Genomic DNA, 26,914 nt, shown 5'->3' on the forward strand with positions numbered 1-26,914 from the left:
CAGTTTGTCCAGTGTTGCGATCCTGCTGTCCGTGTATAGATCCCTGACTGTCAGTGTCCCTCCTTCCTGCCTCCACCTTTTGAAGGTGGTGTCAGTCAGTGCTGGTGTGAACCTATGGTTGTTGCAGATGGGAGCCTTGTCTGACATTTTGGTCAGGCCAAATTGCTGCCTAGGTTGGCTCCAGGATTGGAGGGTGGCTGTCACCACTGGGCTGCTGGAGTGTTTTTTGGATGGGGATGGGAGTGCTGCCGTGGCGAGGGCCCGTAGGGAGGTCCCCCCGCAGGAGGCCTCCTCCGCACGCACCCACTCGGCCTCTGGCTCCTGCATCCATCCCCTTACTCTCTCGGCTGTTGCCGCCCAGTGGTAGAATTGTAGGTTTGGGAGGGCTAGCCCCCCCCTGGATTTTGTTTTTTGTAGGACCTTCTTTGGGATCCTAGCATTTTTAACCCCCCCCCCCCCCCCCCCCCCCCCCCCCCCCCCCCCCCCCAATCCCCTTAGATTATCCACGATCCCCTTCGGATCCCCCTCCAATTTTTTGCTGCCCTGAGCGCGATTGCTAGCAGTTCGATTGCTAGTGCGAACAGCAGCGGGGACAGTGGGCATTCTTGTCTGGTGCCCCTGTGCAGCTGGAAGTATTGGGAGTTGGTATTGTTGGTCCGTACGCTCGCCATGGGAGCGTTGTTTAGGAGCTTTACCCAAGCGGTGAACCCTGTTCCAAGCTCGAACCGCTCCAGTACCTCTATGAGGTATTTCCATTCGACTCTGTCGAAGGCATTTTCTGTGTCCAGGGAGACGATCACCTCTTGTGTTCTCTCCCCGGAGGGGGTCATTATCACGTTTAGCAGGCGCCTGATGTTCGAGGTAAGCTGTCTACCTTTGACGAAGCCTGTCTGATCCTCTGTGACCACCTCGGGTACACAGTCTTCTAGCCTTTTGGCTAGAATTTTGGCCAGTATTTTGGCGTCTGCGTTCAGCAGTGAGATGGGTCTGTATGACCCACATTCCGTTGGGTCTTTGTCTTTCTTAGGTATCAGCGAGATTGAGGCTTGTGCTAATGTGGGTGGCAGTGTGCCCCTAGCTAGCGAGTCTGTGAACATCTCCCGCAGCTGCGGGGCCAGCGCTGTCGCGAATATTTTGTAGAAGTCTGCCGGGAATCCGTCCGGTCCCGGCGCCTTCCCCGTCTGCATGGAGCTAATGCTGTCCATGATCTCTCCCAGTGCTAGTGGTGCTTCCAGGTCCCGTTTTCTGCCCTCTCCCACGACTGGTATGTCCAGTCCATCAAGGAACCGGTTCATCCCAGCCTTCCCCGTTGGGGGCTCTGAGGTGTACAGCTCTTGGTAGAAGGCCTTGAAGATTTTGTCTCCGTGTTCATACAGGGTCCCGCGTGCCTGGCGGAGTTGGTGCACTGCTTTCCTGTTGGAGAGCAGGTCAAAGTTCCTTTGTAGTTCTTTCCTCTCCGCCAGGAGCTCTACGGTCGGGGCCTCGGAGTATTTACGGTCTACCTCCAGTATGGAGTCGACCAGCTTCTGCCTAGCCACCCTTTCCTGCCTATCTCTTTGCGCTTTGAAGGCAATGATTTCCCCTCTTAGTACGGCCTTTAGCGCTTCCCAGAACGTGGAGGGTGAGACCTCCCCGTTTTGGTTGTTCTCCTTGTACTCTGCTATGGCCCGCATTATCCTTTCGCTGAAGGCCTTGTCAGCTAGTAAGGCACCATCCAACCTCCATGTGGGGTGCTGGGCCCTTCCCGTCTCTAGCCGCACGTCCATGTAATGTGGAGCATGGTCTGATATCACAATTGCGGAGTATTCCACTTTGTCTATCCCTGGAAGCACCGTTTTCCCCACCACAAAGAAGTCAATTCTGGTGTACACGTTGTGTACTGGGGAGAAGAAGGAGAATTCTTTTTCCCCCGGGTGGGCGAACCTCCAGGGGTCCACCACTCCCATCTGCTCCATAAAGTGACCGAGTTCCCTTGCCATGCTTTGACTAGAACTACCGGTGCCCCATCCAGGGCCCCGCTGACCATGACAAACCGCCCCCCTGGGTCTGTAACCGTCTTTGTCGCCCTAAACATCGTCCTCTTGCCGATCAGGATCGCCACCCCCCTGGCCCTTGTCCCATAGCAGGAATGGTAGGTTTGTCCCACCCAACCCTTTCTTACCCGCAGTTGGTCCTGCTCCCTCAGGTGCGTCTCTTGGAGGAAGACTATGTCGGCCCTCATATTTCTGAGGTGGGTGAGGACTCTGGATCACTTCACTGGGCCGTTAAGTCCCCTTACGTTCCAGGTGATTATCCTGGCTTCTGCCCCCTCGCTCCTGTGGGATTAACCATACTTATCTGGTGGACACGCCCCTGCCCTCTGGGGTTTCCCTTTGTTAGGGGGCCGTCCAGGATGGCCGCTGTCACTGCTCTCCCCATGCGGTCGGGTCTCTGCGCCCCGGGGTTTCCCCTTGTCCATTGTGTGTCCGCCATGCGGGTAGCCCCCTGCACTCTGGGGGCTCCCTTCGCCCACAGACGGTACTGGGTGGGTGCTTGCAGCGGTTCCTTGTTTCGAGCCCTTGGTTGTGGCACTTTGTAGCCCTGTTCCTTTTTTGGCCTCTTTTGTCCCTCCTTCCCGGCATCTCCCCTCCCCGGTCTCTCGCTCCCGGTGTGCCTCCCCCCCCCCCCTCCCCCCGTATACCCCTCCTTTGCCCCTCTATCCCCTATCAGAGGCCACTTTTTAAATAATTTCCTGCACAGTGAGCTCAGCTCGCTAGTGCAGGAAGACTACTTGCGAATTGAAGCATCATTTTTAAAGTAAGCCCCACTCTTTTGACCCTTCCCAAGACCTCAGGATCCCTCCATTTCACCAAACCTTCCGCTTCTGGGGTCCTTCAGCACCCTTCACCCTACCTCTTATGGGCAAGGCTCCTGTGGTCCTGGCACCTGGGTACCGCCAACCTGGCACCTGGCAATGCCACCTAGACACCCTGACAGTGCCAGGTTGGCAGTGCTAAGGATTCCAGGTGCTGGGGCAATGCCAGGGTAACAACCTACCCAGTGGCCACTCACCTGGGAGCCTCAGCTTTGCACACCTAGATCTCGCCAGAAAATCTCGCAAGCCATTTTGAGCATCGCGAATCTCGCGAGAGGCCTCTCGCAAAATTCAATGGCCTCGGTCCAACACCAAGTCGGGTGCAACGAGGCCGCTGATTCGAGCCTGTAATTTTTGTGCTTTTTATAATTATTGTAATGGACTTACTCCATCAGTTGGCCTGTCAATCAAAGCAGTCCAATAAGTGTTTTTCTTTACTCCAACTGACTGTTGGAGCTTAGTTTGTTCATTTTTGAAGGGCTAGATATTTGTATAATCTCAGATCATGACACCTAAATGGACCATATCAACCCTTCAGGAGCGTTTACATCGCCTCCATAAATTTGAGATTTCCACACTGTGGGTTAAGCCCTTCAAACAGCGAAAGTGAGATTTTCAAATGGCTCTGCTGAGATTGGGTTACCCATCTTTGCGATTCACCTTTCCCCTCCCAGTCAAATGATATTGGATCTACCCCATGTAAACCCAGCCCTAAGACTCTGAAAACCCATTGGGACACTTCTGGTCCTTTTGATCATTTATGCAGCATTCCTTACAAGAGAGCAAATGCCGTATTTTAAAGTATTCTTCTGAACCACAAATGATGCTGTGATTATTTTTATGAAAATCCTACTCAGCCTTTATTGATGCTATGTGTGCAACATTTTATTTTACTGTTGTTACGATCCCATATGATGTTACTATTGATGGGAAGGTCCCAGAATGGAACCCTTGTGCAAAAGACTAACTTTTCTTTTTTTCAGAAAACATTGATGAACAGAGTCACGGGACTGCCAAATAGCTTTTAGCAACAGGAGAAACATCTATTAAACATGAAAAGTTTGACTGTAATGCAATGCTCCTTCACTTTCAATTCTCTTTACAAATTTGCACGGATTTTACGGATAACCTGCGTGGGTTTCCTCTGGGTGCTCCGGTTTCCTCCCACAGTCCAAAGACGTGCAGGATAGGTGGATTGGCCTTGATAAATTGCCCTTGGTGATCAAAAACGTTAGGAGGGAATATTGGGTTACGGTCATAGGGTGGAAGTGAGGGCTTAAGTGGGTCGGTGCAGACTTGATGGGGCGAATGGCCTCCTGCACTGTATGTTCTAACACAGATTACAAAATATATCATATGCTATCATGTTCACAGTAAGCTCACAGTCCCTGTAACCCAGCAGACTAACTGTGGTCAGACAACTATGACACCAAGTGGTAGGTGTCATGTCGCCCAATCAGACCACTGAATTTCTCCTCAAATTCCCCCAGATGATTGTGTCACGAGCATTTCCAAACTTCACTCTCAAAATACATGCTTCAGAATCTTCTTACAAACAATGCTTTCCCTCAGTTGTTTTCAACAAGGATCAGCCTCCAGGTTTCCAGCTCTCCTTTACGTATTCCTTTGTTTTGAATTGCCACGTGCATTTAAGCTTCCACACACAATTTCTCAGGTCACAACCGAATACTATTACTCAAGGGACTCGAAATAAGGACACCCACCTTATGAAAATCAGAAATCTGATTTTCTCTAGCTAATTTCACCCGGTCTGCCCTTTCCAATTCTGCCTTTAACTTCAGTGAACAAAACCCTATTCAAATTCTAGTTCCTGTTTTCTTTTTTTTACTGCATTTGTCTTGGAAACTTCTCTTCATTCTCTAGTTTCTAAAACTACCTGTCTTTTTCTTTCTGGGACTTGCGTTCTTGCCCATTACTCCATTGTTCTGCTTCTGGCAAAGCTGGGAGAGCTCCTTGTGCCTACGTCAAATTAAACTAAAGGCACACCAGAGCTGGGATTCTCCAGGGCCACCCGCTCGATGTGAGATTGGTAAAGGGATTGGCAGAATCCCACCTCAGGCCAAAACTAGAATTCCCACCGGGCAGCAGATAGGATCACTTTCGACTGACTGACTGTTTAAGCGGTTTAAAGTCTGAAGAAGGGGAGAGCAGCCAAATGAGCCCCATCCCAGGAAAGACTTCTGACCGGGGTCCCTCCAGTCCCTCCCATGTAGGACTCCCCTCAGTAGCATGGCGGCAATTGCTGGGAGGATTCTTACCACCTTGCCATTCCTTGGACTGCAAGGTGCCAGGTTGGCACTGCCAAGCTGCGGGCCTGAAGTGGGAACTGGGGGTAGGGGGCTGAAGGGGATGCCTGGGGGGGAAGAGGGGGGCTAAAGGGGATTTTAGAGTGGAGGGGTGCACTGCCAGTGATCCAGTGGTGGCTGCAGCAGCTTCTTGAGATCGGAGCACTCTTTAAAAATGGCTCTCTGATCTCAGAGCTGCGAGACCTGTCTGAGAGATTAGGTCCCGCCCCTTTCAGTTGCAGTGCGGACCCGGGGTGTGCCACGGAATGGCACGGAAAAGCCAATTCAGCTTGAAAGAAATTCCAAATGCCATAGCATGGCACGTCGGGATTGCACCTAGCGCCAGCAGGAATCCCTCTGGTTTTCCCACTGGCAAGAGAACTTAGTCGCGGTTCTAGAGAATCGCGCCCCAGGTCTTTTCCTTAAAGGTGGCCCCAAGCCCTTGTTTACATTTCGTGCTGTAAGCTCTCTAAGCACAAGAGAGACGCATTTTAAAACTAAACCCAAATCACCACACACGCATATGAATCTAACTAGAGTTTTACACTCTTTTACACAGAAATACTCAATTAAACTCCAATAAATCTATACCTTATTTCCAACCTCCAACAATCCAAATATAGATCACTTAAACCTACCTCTGCTTCCTCACACAATGGATGCAGATAAAACCTATTTTGAAAAGCTCTTCCAAATTAACTATTTATAATTAATACGCCTTAGACTAGGATGTCAATAGACGAGGATACATATGGATATATTGTTTTAAGAAGTGCTGCCACAGTAAGAATAACACCACTTATGATGCTGCATGCTTTCCAATAAATTATTAATTGATTTTTTTTTTGAGTATGCTTCTAAGATTCTGGCAGCGATGCCATTTTCTTCCCCTTGATGAAGCTATCAAGATAGCAGCATAGTCTACTGAGCAGTAACATGACATTTTCTCATTTATATTTCAAAGGTTCAGTAGATTAGCATATTTTATTCAAGAGACTGGGAGTCTTTACTGTTCCTGTGGTGATGCAGTGGCATATTTGAGGCTGCCAGGGTGCTGCCATGTTTGGGTGAATTTTGGGTGTGCAACGTGATGAAAGTCAAACTTGAGAGACAGATCCTGATGTAATATCCGATATAAGATTCCCTGCTTGTGGGTGTTTGTGTTGTGTTCACACCAGCTGCCGAACAACTTCAACCCTGCGCGAGTCGTGTTTTAAGATTCGCTCGGCAGATACTTTGGAATTTTTTATCCCCTTGGAAAATGAACTTCGATATGCAGTTTATCCCTCTGATATCATCACTTAAATGAAATTAACTGATACCAATATAAATATCGATTATAAATCTATAATGATCTCCATATTCCAACTAAAGCAGTGGTTGAAAATGTATACCATAATCATTTTTGGCTGCAGTGGTGATGTCCGATTCACATCTGTGCAGTCCATTGGGACAATTGGGAATTTAACCCCTGAAAATTGTTTCGTGTTTTTAGTGAGAAAACATGACATACCAGGATACAATTATATAATTTCTCAAACCTGACCGACTGCACGCCACAAATGATTCCATGGTCTTCGCAGCACTGAAACCATTCCGTACTACAGGGTAGAATTTTACACTCCCTCCAAGACAGGTTCTGAGGCTGGGGTGGGGTGGGTAAAACTGAATGGGTGGTGTGTTACGCGCCAACTCTCGGGTTGGCGAGTGATAAATTCTACCCAAAGAGCAAGAGCAGGAGTAGGCTGTTCAGCACCTTGAGACCATTACAAGTATTGCTTATGTCTGCAAATAATTCTGTTGGTTTGCAGGTTTTCCTCTAACATTATTCCAGTGATTTTTAAGCTGGAATAAAAGACACATAATAAATTTTTGAATCGTCTGTGCCTCAAATCGTTTTCAAGTTACCATATGTATGTAACAGTCGAATTTCTGAGACTAATTTTTTTTTAGGACAAAAGGTCAATGGATTGAATTGAACACGGGCAATGTTTTTAAGTGATTGACATGCATGCTTGATTTGGGCCCAACTGAGACTGTCACGATGGACTAAAGCAGGGGTGGGCAAACTTTTCCATGCAAGGGCCACATTCAGAAATTCACAATTTTAAAGGGCCGCATAGTATATTAAGTAAAATAATTACTTCACCCGGTTATGATTCTGGGCGCCTCATATAGAACATAGAACAGTACAGCACAGAACAGGCCCTTCGGCCCTCGATGTTGTGCCGAGCAATGATCACCCTACTCAAGTCAACGTATCCACCCAATACCAGTAAGTAACCCAACAGCCCCCCCCCCCCCCATTAACCTTAAAAGAAAAAAAAAAAATTTTAATTTAAAAAAAAAAAAAATTTTTTTTAATGACTTGGTGGGCCGCATAAAGACCTTTGGCGGGCCGCATGTGGCCCGCGGGCCATAGTTTGCCCACCCCTGGACTAAAGTAAAAACTAACAACATTAAGGGGTGGATTCTCGGCCGCCAGTAGTGGAGATCCCGATGCGACAGAAAATTGTGTGTTGGGCAAAAACATTCTGATGCTCTGGTCCCCCTCTGAAATGGAGGGGGTGGGGGGGAGCTGGTGGAAGCGAGGGGGGCTCGGGTTACCCTCATGTTTGAAAGGTATGTTTGGGTGAGGGGAGGATGTCCCTATTTGTTGGGGGGGGAGATGGATTTGCGTTGTAGGGAGGGGGAGCTAGCTGCCAGACCTCGGTATCGGGCCGCCCACTCAAAATGGTGGCCCGAATGCAAGATTTGGAATGGAATCCTGGGAGATCCCCATCATGGCATAAATACCGGGCGGCATGGTAGCACAGTGGTTTGCACTGCTGCTTCACAGGGTTCGATTCCTGGTTTGGGTCACTGTCTGTACGGAATCTGCAAGTTCTCCCTGTGTCAGCGTGGGCTTCCTCTGGGCGATCCGGTTTCCTCCCACAAGTCCCGAAAGACATGCTTGTTAGGTGAATTGGACATTGTGAATTCTCCCTCATGTACCCGAACAGGTGCCGTGGTATGGTGACTTGGGGATTTTCACACTAATTTCATTGCAGTGTTAATGTGAGCCTACTTGTGACAATAATAACGATTATTATTATTAAATTTGAATGACCAGGGAATCGCACTTGGGCGCCACTATTAGAGCCAGCAGCGCAGAACAGGAGTGATTTCTACTCTGGAGGAGAACGTAGTCTCCTAAATGGAGAATCCTGCCCTTAATAATTCATGTTACGTCTCTAATATTTATTTATTTTATATATATATATATATATCATAATGAATTAACTGCAACACTTCACATTGAAATCCTTCAAAATCACTCTGATTGCCAGCTGATTCAATAAACAATTTGTCCCAATAGTCTGGTTTGTGAAACAGTGGTTAGCATTGTTGCCTCACAGCACCAGGGATCTGGATTCAATTCCAACCTTGGGTGACTGTGTGGCGTTTGCACGTTCTCCACGTATCGGTGTGGGATTTCTCTGAATGCTCCTGTATCCCCCCCCCCCACAGTCTAAAGATGGACAGGTTAGTGGATTGGCCATGCTAAATTGTCCCTAAGGTTAGGTGGGCTTATGGAGATTGGGCGAGGGAGTGGGGCTAGGTAAGGTGCTCTTCAGCGGGTCAGTGCAGACTTGATGGGCCGAATAGCCTCCTTCTGCACTGTAGGTATTCATCTTCACCATTGGCATCATCATCATCGGTTCTACTGGTATATTCGGCATTATCATTCCACAAGTAATTGTCCTCAGTACTATCCTGTGCATTCAATTTCCCGTTTTAGAACTGATCTTTTGACAAACAGTGATTGTGTTCCACATCACTGGCCCATTTATACAATGTTACTAAGTGTTAGTGAATGTTTCTTTGCCTTCCAAAATTCAATTGTTCCACATCTTGAGGATAATGTCCATGAGACAGTTATTTGTACTTCGCTTCTTAGGCAGTCCCTCAGGATCGATGGTGACTAGTATCCACTCCGTGCAATGAGCTTTGAAATGGCCGAAGAGTTAATGCGCAAACTGCAGATGCTACCACATGCAGGGCAGGTGGAGCATGAAGGGTCAGACTGACGAGTATGGAGATTTATGTGCTCACTTCAATGTCTTGACTTTGCTTTGCTCCGGCGTCAGCTTCGCTTATTTTCTAAGAAAGAACTATTCTGTCTAATTCCACCTTCCAGCTCGTGGTCTGTAGCCCTGTAGGTAACACCATCTCAAGCACAAGTCTGGTGTTCTTGATCAATAAGGGGATTTCTTGATTAATCAGGGGATATGGGGAGAAGACAGGAGAATTGGGCATGAGGAACGTATCAGCCATGATCGAATGGCAGAGCAGACTCAATGGGCTGGATGGCCTAATTCTGCTCCTATATCTTACGATCTTACAGCATGCTGCTGGTGAAGTCCGCCAATGTGCTTCCCAAGTAAACCTCTATTTTGGTCAGTCACAAGGCAGAGATTTCTGAATTGGCAGGGATGTTTATTCTCTTCGGGGATCCTTTGATGTGCTTCGGAAAGTCTCCTGTCATGACCAAATTCGGGAGTCTGGTATCGGGCATATGAATGACACGTCCTGCCCAGAAGAGTTGGTTTTGTGTGATTAGCACCTTGATACTGGACAAGTTGTCTTGATGCAGCTGTTGGATTGCCTTTCTTGGCACCAGATTTGGAAGATCTTATGAAGGCGCCACTGATGGTACTTTGAGGTGCCAGAAGCAGGTTGTCCAAGTCTCTGATACACATATGAGCGTGAGGATGCCTGGTAAACTGTGATTTGACTCTTGGATTTGAAATCCTGGTCTTCACACTCTCTTAGTTATTTATAGACAAATCCAAGGGCTGAACAACACGTATAAAACCACTGGAAATAACTGCCATGTCAGAGTTCATTGATCTCACATCACAAACCACATCTTTGACAAGGTAACGTGTCCCAGATAAGTCTCAAATTCAATACATTTTTTAAAAAATCTATATTCACTAAATGCTTTTCATAACAAACAAAATCAAATAGAAATTAACCAAAATTACACAACTTTAAAAAAAAATAAATTTAGGTTACCCAATTATTTTTTCCAATTAAGGGGCAATCTAGCGTGGCCAATCCACCTACTCTGCACATCTTTGGGTTGTGGGGGCGAAACCCACGCAGACACAGGGAAAATGTGCAAACTCCACACGGACAGTGACCCAGAGCCGGGATCGAACCTGGGACCTCAGCGCCGTGAAGCGGTTGTGCTAACCACTAGGCCACCGTGCTGCCCACAAAATTACACAACTAAAGGAGAAGACTAACGAGCAAAAGCACATATTAACTTATCCCCCCTAAAAACTAAACTAAACCCTCTAACAGCTGATGGTAACTAGCTTCTTAATAAAGAAAATAAATGGCTGCCATCTTCGGTAGAACCCTTCCACCGACTCCCTGATGGTATATTTAACCTTCTCCAAATGTAAAAACAGGTGGGGTCACCCAACCAAGCCGAGGCATTGGGAGGAGTAGGACACCCTCACTTTAGTCAGATGCGCCCTCTGCACCACTTTGAATTGGATCAGACCTAGCCGAACACATGAAGACTTGGAGTTGACCCTGTGAAGGGCCTCACTCCACACCTCATCATCCAGAATGTGACCCAACTCACCCTCCCATTTTGCCCACACCTCACTCAATGAAGCTGACTCAGCTGAGAAGATATGGCAGTAGATGCCCCAAATAGCCCCCCCCCCCCCCCCCCCCCCCCCCCCCCCCCCCCCCCCCACCACCCACAGACCCGGCTAAAGACAAAATCCTCTTCAACAGGGAAGGGGTCGGTGCCAAGGAAAATACGGGAAATGCCTGCACCAAATATTCCATATATGAAAAGACTAGAACCCGACAGTTGGAATTTCTCCATCAGCTCCTTAAAATTGGCAAACCTCTCCTCCACAAACGGTCTCCAAACCCTTCTCCTCCCCTAATTTGAAATGAAAATCGCTTATTGTCACGAATAGGCTTCAATGAAGTTACTGTGAAAAGCCCCTAGTCGCCACATTCCACCGCCTGTTCGGGGAGGCTGGAGCAGGAATTGAACCGTGCTGCTGGCCTGCCTTGGTCTGCTTTAAAAGCCAGGATTTAGCCCAGTGTGCTAAACCATCCCTTGGTAATTTAAATGTCAAGTCCAAACCCGTTGGCAGAAAAAGGTGATTATTGCAGATGGGGGCTAATGAAGTCATGGAATAGAACTTAAAATGATGCCTGAACTGCTTCTAGATTCTCAGGGTGGACACCACCACTGGATTCAGGGAAAATCTTGCTGGAGAGAAAGGAAACTAGACAGTTGCTATTGCGCCAAGGCTAGAAACCATGCAGGAGCTCTCCTCCATTTGTCCCCATAAGGAACCCAAATCACTAAACCTCAACAACATCTGTATTTTGGCTGCCCAATAGTAAAACAGTAAATTGGGCAGAGCCAAGCCCTCTGACTGGCTATATATTTGGTGCAAAGCACCATGGATCCTTGGATTGTTACCTGCCCAAATAAAGGAGGAAATTTATTTATTGACTTTGACAAAAAAAAGGACTTGAGGAGACATTGAAAGAAAAATCTCGGGAGTACGTTCATTTTAATATTCCGAACCCTGCCTGCCAAGGACGGGGGAGGTTATCCCACCTCTGTAAATTAGACTGGACACCATCAACCAGACTAGTTTAATTTAACTTATGAAACGAGGTCCAATTGTGGGCCACCCGGACCCCTAGATAACGAAAGCTAGTCTTGGCAAGATGAAAAGGTAGCTTCCCCTCCCTGAGGAGTTGAGCGGGAAACATCTGCTCTTGTCCAAGTTCAACTTGTACCCGAGAAGGAGCCAAAACTCCTAAACAGCTTCATTATCTTGTCCATCGAGGGAACTGGGTCCGTAATATAGAAAGGTTGGTCATCTGCGTAAAGGGAAACCCGATACTCCAGTCCTCCTCGGTTTTGTTTTTTTTCCCCCCTCTACTTAACAGAGGACCTCAGCGCTGTAGCAAGTGGTTCTACTGTCAAGGCAAACAGGAACAGAGATAGTGGACATCCCTGAGTTGTGCCCCAAATCAATGGGAAGTAACCAGAATTCAGAGCATTCATACAAAAATTAGCCAGGGGCCCTTTTTAGTAATCAAATCCAGGAGATAAACTAATGTCCAAATCTAAACCTCCCAAGAATCTCAAACAGATATTCTCACTCCACTCTATCAAATGCCTTTTACGGCATCTAGGGAAACAATCGCCTCCGGTGCAGGCACTAAGGAGGGGAAAAGGACAGCGTTCAGCAGGCAATGTATATTGCCCGACAATTGCCGACCCTTAGCAAAGCATGTCCGATCCTCCGAGATCATCTCTGGGTGGCAGGACTCCAGTGCCAGCACTTGGAAAATAACATCCGTAAGAATGAGATAGGTCGCTATGACCCACATTCTGTTGGGTCTTTGTCTTTCTTGAGAATCAAGGAGATAGAGGCCTGTGTGTGTACCCCGGGTTAAGGAATTATTAAGCATATCCAGAACTAAAGGTACCAACTGCTCCGCAAACATCTTATAAAATTCAATGAGGAAGCCATCCGGATGTGGGGCTTTCCCAGTCTGCATCAACCCAATGCATTTCATAATTTCTTCTGGGTCCAATGGGGATTCCAACTCATCGCTCCTCTCCCCCTCCACAGCTGGGATGGATAAACTGTCCAAAAAGTCGGTCATGATCAATCCATCAGCCCGATTTTCGAGACCCCGATACAACGATTCAAAAGCCGAAATGGGGCGGAAACAAATTACGCTCGAGTACATACCTGGACGCTCTCCCGGGAAGCTGCCTGTCGCTTCAACAAGCTAAGAGGTGACTGGTCCTCTCCTCATATTCATAAAACATGTCCCTCGAGTCTCACAGCTGGCCCACCACTCTGTCAGTTGACAATAGCTCGAATTGTGTCTGCAGCTTTTTCCTACTTGCCAAAAACTTGATGTCCAAAAAGGTTAGGTGGGTCTGGTTAGATGGGGATAGGGTGCAGGTGTGGGCTTGAGTGGGGAGCTCTTTCCGAGGGCCGGTGCAGACTCGATGGGCTGAATAGCCTCCTTCTGCACTGTAAATGCTATGATCTGATTCTATGAAGTGAGTACTGATGGTCCACCTCAAGAATGGAGTCCACCAGCCTCTGCTGCTCCGCCGTCGCAGTCTTCACCATGTGCACTTTGTAGGAGATAATGGGCTGGATTCTCCCCTACCCGGCGTGACGGAGGGTGCCGGCGTAGGGGAGTGGCGCCAACCACTCAGGGGTCGCGCCTCCCCAAAGGTGGGGAATTCTCCCCACCTTTGGGGGCCAGCCCCGCGCCGGAGCAGTTTGCACCAGAAGACTGGCGCAAACACCCGGCGCAGTCGGAAGCGGGGCTGGCCGAAAGGCTTTCGGCGGTCGGCGCATGCGCCGGCAGTGACGTCAGCTGCAGCTGGCCGCCCCCCCGGGTCCGATCGCCCCCCGCCCCCCCAGGACCCCGGGGGCCTGCTCGCGCCGCTGAGCCCGCCGTTCCAGAGGTGGTTTAAACCTCGGTGGCGGGAGAAGGCCTCCCAGTGGCGGGACTTCGGCCCATCCGGGCCGGAGATTTGAGGTAAGTTTAAAAAAAAATGAAATCCCGCCGGCGCCAGCTGTTTTCACAGGCTGCCGGCGGGATTTGCACAACGCCGGTTTATGACCGGCGGGAGAATTCAAAAACCTGCGGGAGCGGAAATAACGCCGCTTCCCGCCAATTCTCCGACCCTGCGTGGGGTCGGAGAATTTCGCCCAATATCTCTCCTGAGGACGATCATAAGGGCTTCTTACAGCGTAGAAGGTGAGATTCACTCACTTTTATTACATTTTATATATTCCCCAATGGCTGTGGACATGCGTTCACAACATTTTTTGTCTGCTAATAATGCCGTATCCTATCTCCCTGGTGGATGATGGGATGGACCTGACTAATGCCAAATTAACAAAGTGCGGTGCTTGCCCAATATCAATGTCACTGAGTAATGAAAAATGAAAAATCTATCACCTGGGTGCAAAAGGCACCAAGAATCTACCCTCCCCATATGTTCCATGAAAAACAACAAAGCTCTAGCCACACTTGATGAAGTCAGAGATTTGGGCATTGAACCGATCCAGACCAGGATTCAGAACACAATTTAAGTCCCCACCCTAAATAAGCTGATGTGATTCCAAATCGGGGTGGGAGGCCAGCAACTTATGAATAAAATTCATAACATCTGCAACTTCAAAGTCCCTGGGTCGTCACCTGTATATGGTCTACCTAGATGAGGGGGGTGGGGCGCAACTACCCTCTTAAAACAGGGACATCTGGGACATAAGTACTCTGGCCCAAGTGTGGGCCAGGCAGGGGAGACCCTTCGGGGAGTAGGAGGTGTAATATAATGCGTATCATAAATATTTGAGTTTCTTACAGCCATTTCTTCCGAATGGTCGTTTGCCCGGGACTTTACAATAGATATTAAGCAGAACCACTGAGATGCCTGCCAGAAAGCCACAGCCTTTGGGATCAGCCAAGATCTTAGCAGCAGAAAACAGAACCCTTTTATTAATATCAAAGCCCGAATGAAAGACTTGTCCAACCCACCCCTTCCGCAACCTTGTCTGGTCTTTGACCCGCAAATGAGTCTCCTGCAGAAACTCCACGTCAAAATCTAAACTCTTGAGGTGAGCAAATACTCTTGACCTTTTCACTGGGCTTTTCGACACCCTGACTTACCAGGGTGACCAAACGAATTGGGGCTCTCCATCCTACCTCTATCCGAAGTCGGTCATTTCCACCAAGATAGATTATCCAATAGATACATAAAAGGTACAGCAACCAAGGCCACCCAAGATGGCCACCAAATCAAATCACAAGACTAAAGAAAGATCTGTAGTCAGCATCAGCAAACTGCCCCCTTCTTCCTCACCCTCGGATACAACACCCAAATACCCATATGGATAACAGCAAGGCGAATATAAGCAACTAAAATCAACTTCTAACAAACCTAAACAAACAAGAACTCTAAGCTCATTATCTAAAATACTACTATGAGCTGCAGTCAACCCTTCAACACCGTTTCCGTTATCTAACTCTCTAGTTAAACCAATGTGCTCGAACAGAGAGCTATATATTTTCATAACAATCCGAATAAAACCCCACCTCAAACTAAACCCCAAATCTAAGCCCAAACGTAAAAATTCAACCCAACGAGAACAGGAAAATGCGAAAATAAACATGGAACCCCAACAATTCAACGTGCCCATCCCCACCCAACACTTGAAAAACTCAATCACACCACACCCAACCAGTGTTTCTTTACAAAGGACTTTGCCTCTACCAGCGCAACAAATAAGTAGTCCTTTCCCTGGAAAGTCACTTTTACCCATACCGGGTGCACCACATCAAATCAGACTCCAGTACAGGGCGGCCTTGGCTTTGTTGAACACAGACTTACCTCTTCTTCGCAAATCCAGCACATTTTTGATCTGTTTCTTACAACTGCCTTTATAGCCACCCAATATTTCTCATGAGTATGGACGATGATGCCTTTCTGAAATTTCTCTTTTGGGGAGATGTTTGCCTTTGAATATCGGCATTGGTTTAATTTTGTGCCATCCGCTATACTGATATGAACTTCGTCTTCTCATGGCCAGTCACCTTTACAAGGACAGTGTTTTTCACCAGACTTGGTGACAGTCTTGTTTGCTGGTGTGTCAAAGTTCATTGGTGCAATGCAGGCCAATCAATATGCATCTTCTCTCAATGTCGGATGACATAATGGTAGAATCTGACAATCTTATTGAGTTCAGTTGGCAAACTATGTGAAATTTTAATTTTCTGCCAAAATACTAAATTGTGCCTTCTCATGAATCTTGTGCATCATCTATCATTGTCCTCGAACTCTGTAATACAATTTTTCTTCACTTCACCGAGAGCATAGAATTGGATGTCTTCTCAGGTGACCGTTTTTCCAATGCCTGTTAAACCATTGTGCCACTTTTTTCTCCAGGTGAGGCCATTTGCTCGGTTTCCTGCGTTGGCACATTTCTTCTTCTTCTTTTCTAGCTTATTGATATCTCACTTCAGTGTATAATTATTTTCTCAGAAACATTTAAACTCCCTTGCTGCAGCACAATTATTAGTCATTTTGGCAAATGGTACAACTCTAATTTTCAATTAGCTGCGCACCAGCTATTCTTTCTCGAAGGCATCGCGATAAATCATGAGTTACATATAGTCTTGTTGATTGGCCAGGAGGTTGTCGCTGGGATCAGTGGAGGAAAAGTCTAAAGGTTCCTGCATGTATCTTCAAAATAATGAACTGCAATAATTGCCAGTAAGCAATTAACCAGTAGCACAATGGTTAGCACAGTTGCATCACAGCACCAGGGACCCGGGTTCGATTCCCGCTTGGGTCACTGTCTGTGCGGAGTCTGCGCGTTCTCCCCGTGTCTGCCTGGGTTTCCTCCGGATGCTCCGGTTTCCTCCCACAAGTCCCAAAAGACGTGCTTGTAAGGTGAATTGGACATTGTGAATTCTCCCTCAGTGTACCCGACCAGGCGCCAGAGTGTGGCGACTGGGGGATTTTCACAGTAACTTCATTGCAGTATTATTGTAAGCCTACTTGTGACATTAATAAAGATTATTATTATTATTATTATTATTATTATTAATAATAATAATCATGATGTGGTTTGATCCCATAAAAACTAAGGTCACCTTTACGTGAAGTATGTGAAAAATCCAGTTTTTCAAGGCCAAAAGTCATGGGGTCAACTTTTATGCGAGATCGACTTTCTCATGAGTATATACGGTAATCTTAAACTGTCAGCATGAGGATTTATTTCATTGGATTCACTAATATGGGATCCATTAAGCATTATGTTTATTTTATGTAGTATTGCACTCCAGCTGAATTCTCAAACAGCTTTTAGTGGAATTGAGTTGCATTGCATAGTCCAAGTCCCGTTTCGTATGTATTGCATGTCGTAAATCATTTCACCTCAAACAGTGTAAGAATGCAATTTTCGATATTTTGATCGATCAGGAAGCTCCATCACACCTTCTTCATCCTTGGTAGCCAGCCAAATGATACCTTCTATTGATTTCCATTTCCTCCATGGCAGTAAATTCCTTCTGCTCACCATTTGTAATGAAACCGTACATTCATTCTTTATATTACTGTTCATTATTTCACTACAAATAATAAACAATGATTGCAGAAGATTTGCAAAATGTTTTGTTCAATGTCACTAATTATTTAGTACAGTTCATTAGTTATTTTTGATGAGGTGTTAAGTATTAAGACATATACTTTCCTCTTCACTAATTTGAGTACAGGAAAGTGGACAGCAGTCGGCAATTCCTCCTCTGTTGCTCTTATATCATCCCTTAACATTATGCCGTCATGATGCTCGTGTCCAGTCCGCCTTTTGTTCCCGTACCAGCCTCCCCGGACAGGCGCCGGAATGTGGCGACTAGGGGCTTTTCACAGTAACTTCATTGAAGCCTACTCGTGACAATAAGCGATTTTCATTTAATTTCCATCAAAATTTTCATTATAACAAGAAAAACAACTATACAACAAATTCCAACCCCCGTACGATACCAAAAGTACAACCCATCTAATCCCCCATAGAGAAAACAGAACCTTAATTAAAAATATTAATAGACGGCCCCTCCCTCCAACAGCTGTCAGTAATCAGTTCCCTGAAAAGGGAGATGAAGGGCGCCACCTCGAGTAGGACTTTCAATGACCCCTCAAGGCATACTTGATATTCTCAAGATGCAAAAGTTCCATCAGGTCTCCCAACCAAGACGAGGTCTCAGGAGGCAGTGGGGGCCTCCACCTAAGCATAAAGCTCCTCTGGGCTATTAGTGAGGCGAAGGCTAGGACACCTGCCCTTGTCCCCGTCTGTAGCACTGGCGAGTCCAATACTCCAAAAATGGCCACCGACAGGAACAGCTGCAGATGAATGCCCAAAATCCTTGTATCAAAATAGGAGACCCAGAAACTAACGAGCTTGGGTCAAGACTGAAACATGTGTGTGTGATTCGCTGGCCCCCGAGAGCCCCGCTCATACCTATCCTCCACCCCCAAGAAGAACCCACTCATATGCGCCCTAGTCAGGTGTACCCTGTGCACCACCTTGAACTGGATCTGGCTTAACCTCGCACATGAGGAGGTGAAGTTGACCCCATGAAGAGCCTCACTCCACATTCCCCCCTCAAAGACCAAACCCAGCTCGCCCTCCTCTTCTCTCCACTTCCTCCACTGATGCCTGCTTCATCGCTACTTATTGTCTTGTGTGTGAAAAATATTACTGGTTATGTGTATTATGGCAGAATTCTGTTCCAACAACATTCATTTAATATGAAGAGTTTTCTGGCTCAACCGCCTTGCTTTGAAAGTAGTTATGGTCAAAATCATCTTTCATTTTAAAGAAACTTATGTTGCATCAACAGTTTCATACAGCCCTGATACTTCACTATAAATGCGACACCTTCAATTTACTTGTGTGAATCTTGTTTTAAGGGAAAGTTCCCTCAATAAACCCTCAGTACACATGTCTACTTTTTTAATCTCACAAAAGGAACCATTTGGACAAAATTTCAATGTTTGGATTAAATGCAGAATTAAGAGCTATAATGACGATTGTCATTGTTCCATTTTTTCATTTTCTTTTTAGAAGTTACAGAAGGATCACTTGTTAGCTCAACAGGTTTTGACGAGTACGGCCCAGAAGTTGGCGCAGCAAGACACTTTCCAAGCTTTGAGTCTCACTGTATGATCAGCTCAGATTCAGGAATAGAGATGGCACCAGGAGATGCTATTGAATTGGCCAAAGCTTTGGTGGACCCTATAGGGTCTGAGAAGGCAGAAGACCAAAACTATATTGACATGTGCCGTTCTGGAGAATCAAAAGCTCAGGAGTTATCTAAAGCATACTGGGAAGAGAAAATGATGTATTTTGTAGATAATACGTCAACTGACATAGAAGCCTCCCCTGAAAGTCTGAAAAAGTCAGTCGAGGAGATGAAATCAATAGAAGAAATTAGCCCCTGTCTGAGTCCTGAGGAACCGATAACAGCACCGTATGTGGAAGAGCCTTCCGATGAAGAGATTTCAGAGAAATGGGAAATAGAGGATCCCCAGCACAATATTCACACAATGGATACGCGTGCATCGCCAACCCACGTTTTACTCACAGAGATAGAAACCATAGTAGATCCCAATAGCAGGTGCAGGTCTCAGCACGAACAAGAGACTAAACCGAAACAAGGATCCGATGTAGTGCCAACAGTGACTGTATCGGAGCCTGACGATGACAGCCCTATCTCCCAAACGCCTACTCCCACAAGCTCAGGTAACAACTGTTATGTGAGTTACTCTAATAGGTTGGTGGTGTGTGCACACAAAATATTTGTTAATCTGTGACTTCTTTATATACCTTGCAGTGGTATTTTTGTTCCTTATTTGTGTATCCTGTTTATGCGGCTAGGCTGTTCCGCCATCAGGAGAGAAAACAAAATGTCTCAAAAATGGCCACTGACAGCCCAAGTATGAAAGGACACAAATAAAATCTGATATGTAAAGGAGAAACTCCAATCCTGTGCTTGCTAACATAAGCTCACAGTGATTGATGCATACTTGGTTAATGCAAATAGATTTTTAGAATACATGTTATTTACATGAACCACTTATCCTCCTTTCCTCCCTTTCTTAGACTTTTTCCTCACACTATCTCTTTTAAATAAAAATAAAATTGAATAATGAAGAAAGCTGCCTGTCTTCCTTTCTCTACTTTTACCTCTCTCTGCTTGCCTTATTTTCTCTCCTCTTTGACTCACAAGTGTTAGAAATTAGAGGGAGGTGTTTTTAACCTACTAGGTGGCTTGTGAAATCCACGCAGTTTACTTAACCACCTTGACCATGATGTTTATGCAGATCTCTGGACAGATTTAGTTGAACCTAGAGGCTTGTTAGTACATTTCTGCCGAATTGACGGGCGGCATGGTAACACAGTGCTTAGCACTGTTGCTTTACAGCTGCAGGGTCCCGGGTTCAATTCCCGGCTTGGGTAATTGTGCGGAGTCCGCATGTTTTCCCCGTGTCTGCATGGGTTTCCTCCGGGTTCTCCAGTTTCACCCCACAAGTCCCGAATGACATGCTTGTTAGGTGAATTGGACATTCTGAATTCTCCGTCCGTGTACCCAAACAGGCGCCGGAGTGTGGCGACTACGGGATTTTCACAGTAACTTCATTGCGATGTTATTATAAGCCTACCTGTGACACTAATAAAGATTATTATAAAACAAAACCAGCTAGCTTCTGACTCCATTCGTGTGCTGATCCAAGGCCGGATGGGGACAGTGCCTGTAAAAATGTCTGAGCAGATATCCATCTTGAGTAAAAGCATTAAAATGAGGGCCAATGATGAAAGACATACAAGTTTAAGAGGGAAACCATCTTGGACAGGCTGAATTGTGTCCAGATTTTCCAGCTTCTCCTTGCATGAATTTGTGTTCTATGTTTTTTTTTTCATAAAATGCTTTGCCAGTTGCTCCATGGATTTTGTTTTTCCAGTGCCAGGAATGAGTGCACTGCAAAACTTGTGGTTGGACTTTCACAACCTCAACCAACTAAATAAAGCTAATCATTTTGTATTAGTAAGAACAAAACCATCTTTCCAACATCCTTGGTTCACATTCTCTGGAACATCTCTGAGCTTAAATTTTCACTTCAGTTTACAAGGAAGAGTGTCTCAGGGAAAAATAGCTTTGCTTCATCTTTTATTTAGTCACCCAGGAAGAATCACGTAACCTTCTAGAAAATCCAGAAGTTCCACTTCTTTTTTTCCCCTCAACATTCATGACTCCCAAGCTTTTACTTTTCTACCTGGCTTCCCCTCTTCCATCTTCCTTTCTCTTTGTCGCTGCAAGGTACTGATTCTTTCATGAGGTGCAGTTCCACAATGCTGTTCCCTTTCTTGCACTGTGCACGTGTGAGCGTTGATGGTGTTTTTTTGGCAGACTATTCAACCATGGACAGCACCACAGCAGGGCTATTCTGCCACCCTTGTTTGCCCAATCGCCACATGTGTGTGCATAATGTAATAATCCTAGACTTTCATAAGGTATCAGTGGTGTGAACGAGTATAGAGCGGGAATTTCCTTTTTCCCCCAGCCTCGTGTTGCGCGTCGGCGCACCATTCGCTGGCAATGGGATTCTTTCTTCCCACGGCTGGTCAATGAGATTTCCCATTGAAGCCACCCTATACCGGCGGCGGGAATGTGCTGGCAGCAGGAAAAGAGAATCCCAATGGCTGGAGAATTCCGGCCATATTCCATTATTTTGGCCAAAATACTAGATGGGCATTGCATCTTGCTTTGAAAGGTAAAAAGCCATCACTTTAGTGCCACCAATCAATCCAGTTTTTTTGGTAGGTCACATTGCTGGTGCATGTTGTTCCCAGAATTGTTGTAAGTAATTTCAGTAGAATTTTATCCAGTTAATGTAACCGATGGGAAATAAAAATCGTTTTTCTTGATGCCTTCATTGTTAATGATGATTCATATTTTATAGTAATTGATTTTAGCTTTTAAGCTCCTAATATTCCTTATATTTTTGTACATAGACTGGGAATTGGTATCCTTTAGTCCCATTGAAAGTTTGTTATTGTGAATGTTTCACTTTTTGTTCCATGAAATGGGGGAGGGGGTGGGTGGTGCAATGCACCTTTTATTTCTTGCAGTGTGTCTGACCTTTGAAAAGACTTGATGTCGCGTCCACAATAGAATAGAAATATTTAATGGAATGACATCAACTTATCTTCTGTTTGAAAAACACATCCCACTACAGTACAATAATTAGAATGCTTGGCAGCTGCAAGTTCTGCCTACATCATTTTGCCTCCTAAAACATGCAGGGACCTTCAAGTTAAATACAGCTTACAGTTTTTTTGAACAACTCTTTTAAAGTTCAAATCGGGGCAATTTTTTTAAAAATTCCATAATTACAGTTTGGCATCCAATCTTTGGGACTGTGGAATTGCAGTTCGTAAGCTTTCTATAATTTCCAGCTTTATAACCCGGCTGGTGACAGTAGAGCTTCTCTATTGTTAAAGTGAATGAAGAGCTTCTCCTTTTAAATGCTCTTCTACGCCGCCGGGCATGAACGGAGCATCTGGCGGGACTGTACCAGAAAGAAAGCATCCAGGACGGGAATACTAAATTAGTCATTAGGTATTATAATGTGAAGCAGTAGAAACAAACAGTAGGCTGATGGAATGCCACATGTGGCAAAACCAATTTCCTGTTGCACGGTGTTGCCAAGCAGGAGCACCTCCCTGAAACGGGTGCAGGAAAAATGGATACAAAATGCCATTGCTGGTTTGTTCTTGCATGCCTCTTTAAAGGCCAGCCACAAAGAGCTTTAGCAAGGTGAGGTTGCAGAATGCTTGCCCGCCATCTTCATGGCTGCGAGTTCGAAAGTACATTTTGAAAGAAGAATCTGTTTTGACCGTGACGTATCTCGAGTCTAACTCTTCCTTCAATAATACAACTTGAGTTTTAAAAGTGATGTGCTGTTTAGGTAATTACTTGATGTACTTTTGCAGCAGCAAAAAGGAAATAACTTTGGGTGCTCACTGAGCATATTTTCTGTCTGCATTTATGATTGCAGAAGAATCTGATTCACAGATTGAAGCTGCTTACCATTTCCTGGAGGAGGAGCGCACCGCTGCTGACAAGGCTTCCGAGAAAACTCAATGTTTTCCTTTAAATGCCACAGAAGAGGAGAGGTCCCTAAGTGCTGCCTTAACAGAAATAGATGAGTCTGAGCAGAACTTGCCAAAGCTACCAGCAACAATATTAGACCTTGAGGCCAGCAGTGCAGAATCTGGCGACTCTGAGATAGAGGTCGTACCAGATGAGTCACTGTCTGTGGAAGAAGCGGAAGCTTGCAGCTATATGGCATTCAGACAGGTTGGTGGAACTCCACCGTCCTCTCTCTCTTCAGTTCAGTACAGTATCCTGAGGGAGGAACGTGAAGCCGAACTCGACAGTGAGCTCATCATCGATCTCTATGATGCCGTGTCAGCTTCTGAAGAGAGCTTCCAAAGAGAGCCAGCCTCTCCCCTGAAATCTAACAGCACAGGGAGAGAATCTGGTGAAAAAGCCTCAACCGTCAGCAGCCAACAAGAATTGGACCTTCAGTCAAGTCGATCCACTGAGTATCCTTCATCTTACATTGTCAAAGATGCAAATGGAAAAGATGCAGCCACAGCTGAGCCTCGCGGCCCTCTGAGTCATTCGGAAGCTTTCATTACACCTGAGGTAGTGGTTGAAGAACCGTCTCCCGAAGAGGTCGCTGAAGAAACAGCTGGAAAAATAAGTGATAGCAAATCTTCAGATGGAGCCAAGACTGGAAAAGATTTGGAGAGCAGTCAGCCCATTTCTTCTGAGCGGTTTCTACTGGTGCTAAATAAGAAAACAGGTAATTTTAGCCATTACTCTGACCGTAGTAATTTATTTTAAACCGCCTTCATATTTCACTAATTTACGATTTTCTAACCCGTTTGTTCTGAACTTTCCTTCTTATGTAGAAGTGCTCAAAAAAATCTAAATGATTGCATGTTCAGTTGCTTCATGTTATTTTATGTTTACCTTTACCTTTAGTATTGGCTGTCTGATTTTTCTCCCCTGCACCATCCCCCATCCCAAATCTAGTGCCCTGAGAATTTAAATGTGTTGTACAATGGCCAGCAGCCAGACAGGTAAAGTATGTTAAGTGAAATGTGAATACCTAAATTATTTATGAGGCAGTGCACTTGCATTTGACAAATCGCCATTCCGGCTTTTGGAAAAAGTTTGAACGGTGCAGCTCTGTGCCACACGTTACATTAATGTGTACTATTGTCCCTCTTTGTCGCTGTATATACCTGTAGTCAAAGACTTGAAAGTGGCAAAGGTAAACTGTCAGTCCCTGCCCATCCACTCTAATTAGTGAAATCGCTGTCAGGCTAATTGGATACAATTGGATCAGGAATCGATTTGGATCCGACATTTTAAAATGAGGTTTTCAATCTGGCGAATGTGGTTATTTGATCAATTGATTATTTTGAGAATGTGTGTTTTTTAACCATTATCAAAAAAAAAGGACACTCTTCTGCCCTAGCTTGAACAAGAGCAGGCCATTCAGGCCCTCAGGCCTATCCCACCATTCACCGCTAATTTGTACCTTAACTCTATCCACTCACCTCAGCTCCATTTCCTTTTATAACCCGCGTCTCGCAAAAATCTATAAATTTCTGATTTAATGTTCTTAATTTTTGTGCGAGACGTTTCCACACCTCTGCCACCCTTGGCGAGAAGAAATGTTTCCTAACCTTCCAGAAAAAACTGGCTTTGATTTTAAGGTTGTGCACCTTGCTCGCGACTCCCCCATCAGTGGAAATCTTTTCTCTTTACGCTATCAATTTCACAACCCTAAAACCTCAAACAAAATAAGGAATATAAACCTAGTTGAGAAGTCTCCTCTCATAATCTACTTGGAGTCATGAGGCGCAACCCAGCGGCCGCATCGCGCCCGACTCTGAAGCCTCTCGCGACATTTACCCAGCTCGCCACGCCTCGCGAGGCCTAATGGGGTCTTGCAGGATGTCACGATCTGGATCCTGCCCACAATGGATGGGATCTAAATTTGCATATTTAAGTGTGCAGACAGGTGCACTTGCTATGTCTCTGCCAGGTCTAGCCAGAGCCCGGTATCGAATACATTTATCGAGGAGACCCCAGCCAGGTTTCATTTAGCACTGGTCTCCACAAAGGAGGACCAGGCGGAATGTCACTTTGGGTAGAGGGGGGTCTCCCAGGTGATTGGGCAGGATGGTACCCTGGCACTGCTGATGCCACCAGGGCACATTCACACTGCCAGCCTGGCACCCTGCCACTGCCACCTGGACAGGCTGGCACCACCAGGGTGCCCAGGTGGCATGGGCAGGTGTACTGGCAGTGCCATGGTGCCAAGGTGGCATTTTGCTCATGCTGGGTATCAGCCAGGGAGTGCCCTGGCCTTATGGGGTGGGGTGCAGGGTGCTTGAGGACTGCCCAATAGGTAAGCTTTGGGGGTTTCTGGGGGTTCGCATTGGAGGAGCAAGAGAAATGGCACCCATATCTCTTCCTTCTCTGATGGGCGGGAGCTCCTCAGTGCAGGAAATGTGTGTCCTCAACAGGATGTTCCCCGCCAAGGCCCAAGATAAATAAGAGTCCCGTTCGAGAGCGGGGTCATTCCGGGAAGCAACCCACTAAAACTGCCCACAACCGTACTGTTTTTTTTTTGTTAAATCACGTCCAAGGTCACATTCTGATTAATTTGCATTGCATTCCTTCCAAGGTCAATATGTGGTGTGCTGCCCTGAACTCTGCACAGTATTCCAGATGGACTTCGTACGGCTGTAGCAAATCTACCCCGCCCACCCTCCCTCGCTTTATATCCTAATCTTCTAGTTGGAAGACTAGCAATCTATTAGCCTTTCGGATTGATTATTTTTTTTGTTCCTACCTACTGCGGTTTAGTGGTCTGTGTAAACGGACCCCTACAGCTCTTCAGACCTTCACTCTGATCTGCCCTGTTTTGATCTGCCCTAAAGTCGCCCACGGTCTCTGTAATTTTATGCTCTTCAATGTTGCTTACTGTATCACTAATCTGTGTGACATTGGTAACCTTGAATATATGGTTCTCTCATGTGTTAGTTAAGTCATTCATAAATATAGTGAAGAGTTGAGGCTTCACCACGGATCCTTGTGGGACACTTCCCTCTGATTGAAGTATATGCCCATTATGCCTACACTTCATCTTCTAATAACCAACTGAACTAGGTTAATAATTTGTTTTCCATTTCATAAGCTTTGATTTTATTGAGCAGTCTTGTATGTGATTCTTTAGTGAATGCCTCGTGGATGTTATATAAACTATTTCCACAGATGTTTTCCTGTATACTATTGTGGTTACATCCACAACAAAATCAATTGGGTTCATTGGACATGACCTCTGCTTTCCTAGTCCATTTTGGTTCTTTCCAAACAGCTCAAATTTTTCAGAGCGCTCACTCACTCTGTCCATAATTATAGATTCCAGGAACTTCCCCGCAACAGATGTTAGATTAGTAAATCCATAATTTCCTGGTTGAAGTGCACCGCATCCATCCTGACCTATGCAGGCATAGATTTCCCGATCTCAGAGTCTTATAACATTGTCTTATCAAAGATCTGGTGGGGCTCCATCCTTGGCAGAGTCTTGTGCCGGCAAAAGTGAGAGAAAAGCTGATTGTCTTTCTGGAATGAAAATCTGGTGTGTATGCTTTACCTTTGGGTTCCCCTTTGACACCGTTTAATCTGAGGCAGCTGAGGAGGGTGGGGGTTTCCAAAAGTAAACCTAATACCAGCTTCTTGAATTGCCCAAGGGCCAAATGGACAGGGTTGTGATGTGGGAAGCCCAGTGTGTCACAGTTCTCTTCGGTTGCATCCATAAATTGGGTCTGCACCTCTCAAAATTGAACATTGTGCCTCGCCCCTTACGAAGCCCCAGACATTCTGGGATTGTGTAGAGACCTAGCTGAAATAACAACTTCTGAGCATCACACGGTGGAATGGGAATTCTTCAGGAGCAAACATCAAGAAAAGGGGCATCTTGATATTAAGTGCAATGATTCCTCTTTATTTGAAACAGAACTAT

General features: G+C 45.9%; 1 protein-coding gene across 1 annotated transcript in view; it reads left to right on the forward strand.

Annotated features, from left to right (window-relative positions):
• Positions 1-26,914, forward strand: part of rtn1a (reticulon 1a) — a 246,876-nt gene that overhangs the window by 89,664 nt on the left and 130,298 nt on the right. The window contains 2 exon segments of the mRNA XM_038775894.1: positions 18,867-19,544; positions 22,862-23,674. Of these exon segments, the coding sequence (XP_038631822.1) occupies positions 18,867-19,544; positions 22,862-23,674 (1,491 nt within the window).

This window comes from Scyliorhinus canicula, chromosome 2 (genome assembly GCF_902713615.1).
Source record: "Scyliorhinus canicula chromosome 2, sScyCan1.1, whole genome shotgun sequence".
NCBI classification, from domain to species: Eukaryota; Metazoa; Chordata; class Chondrichthyes; order Carcharhiniformes; family Scyliorhinidae; genus Scyliorhinus; species Scyliorhinus canicula.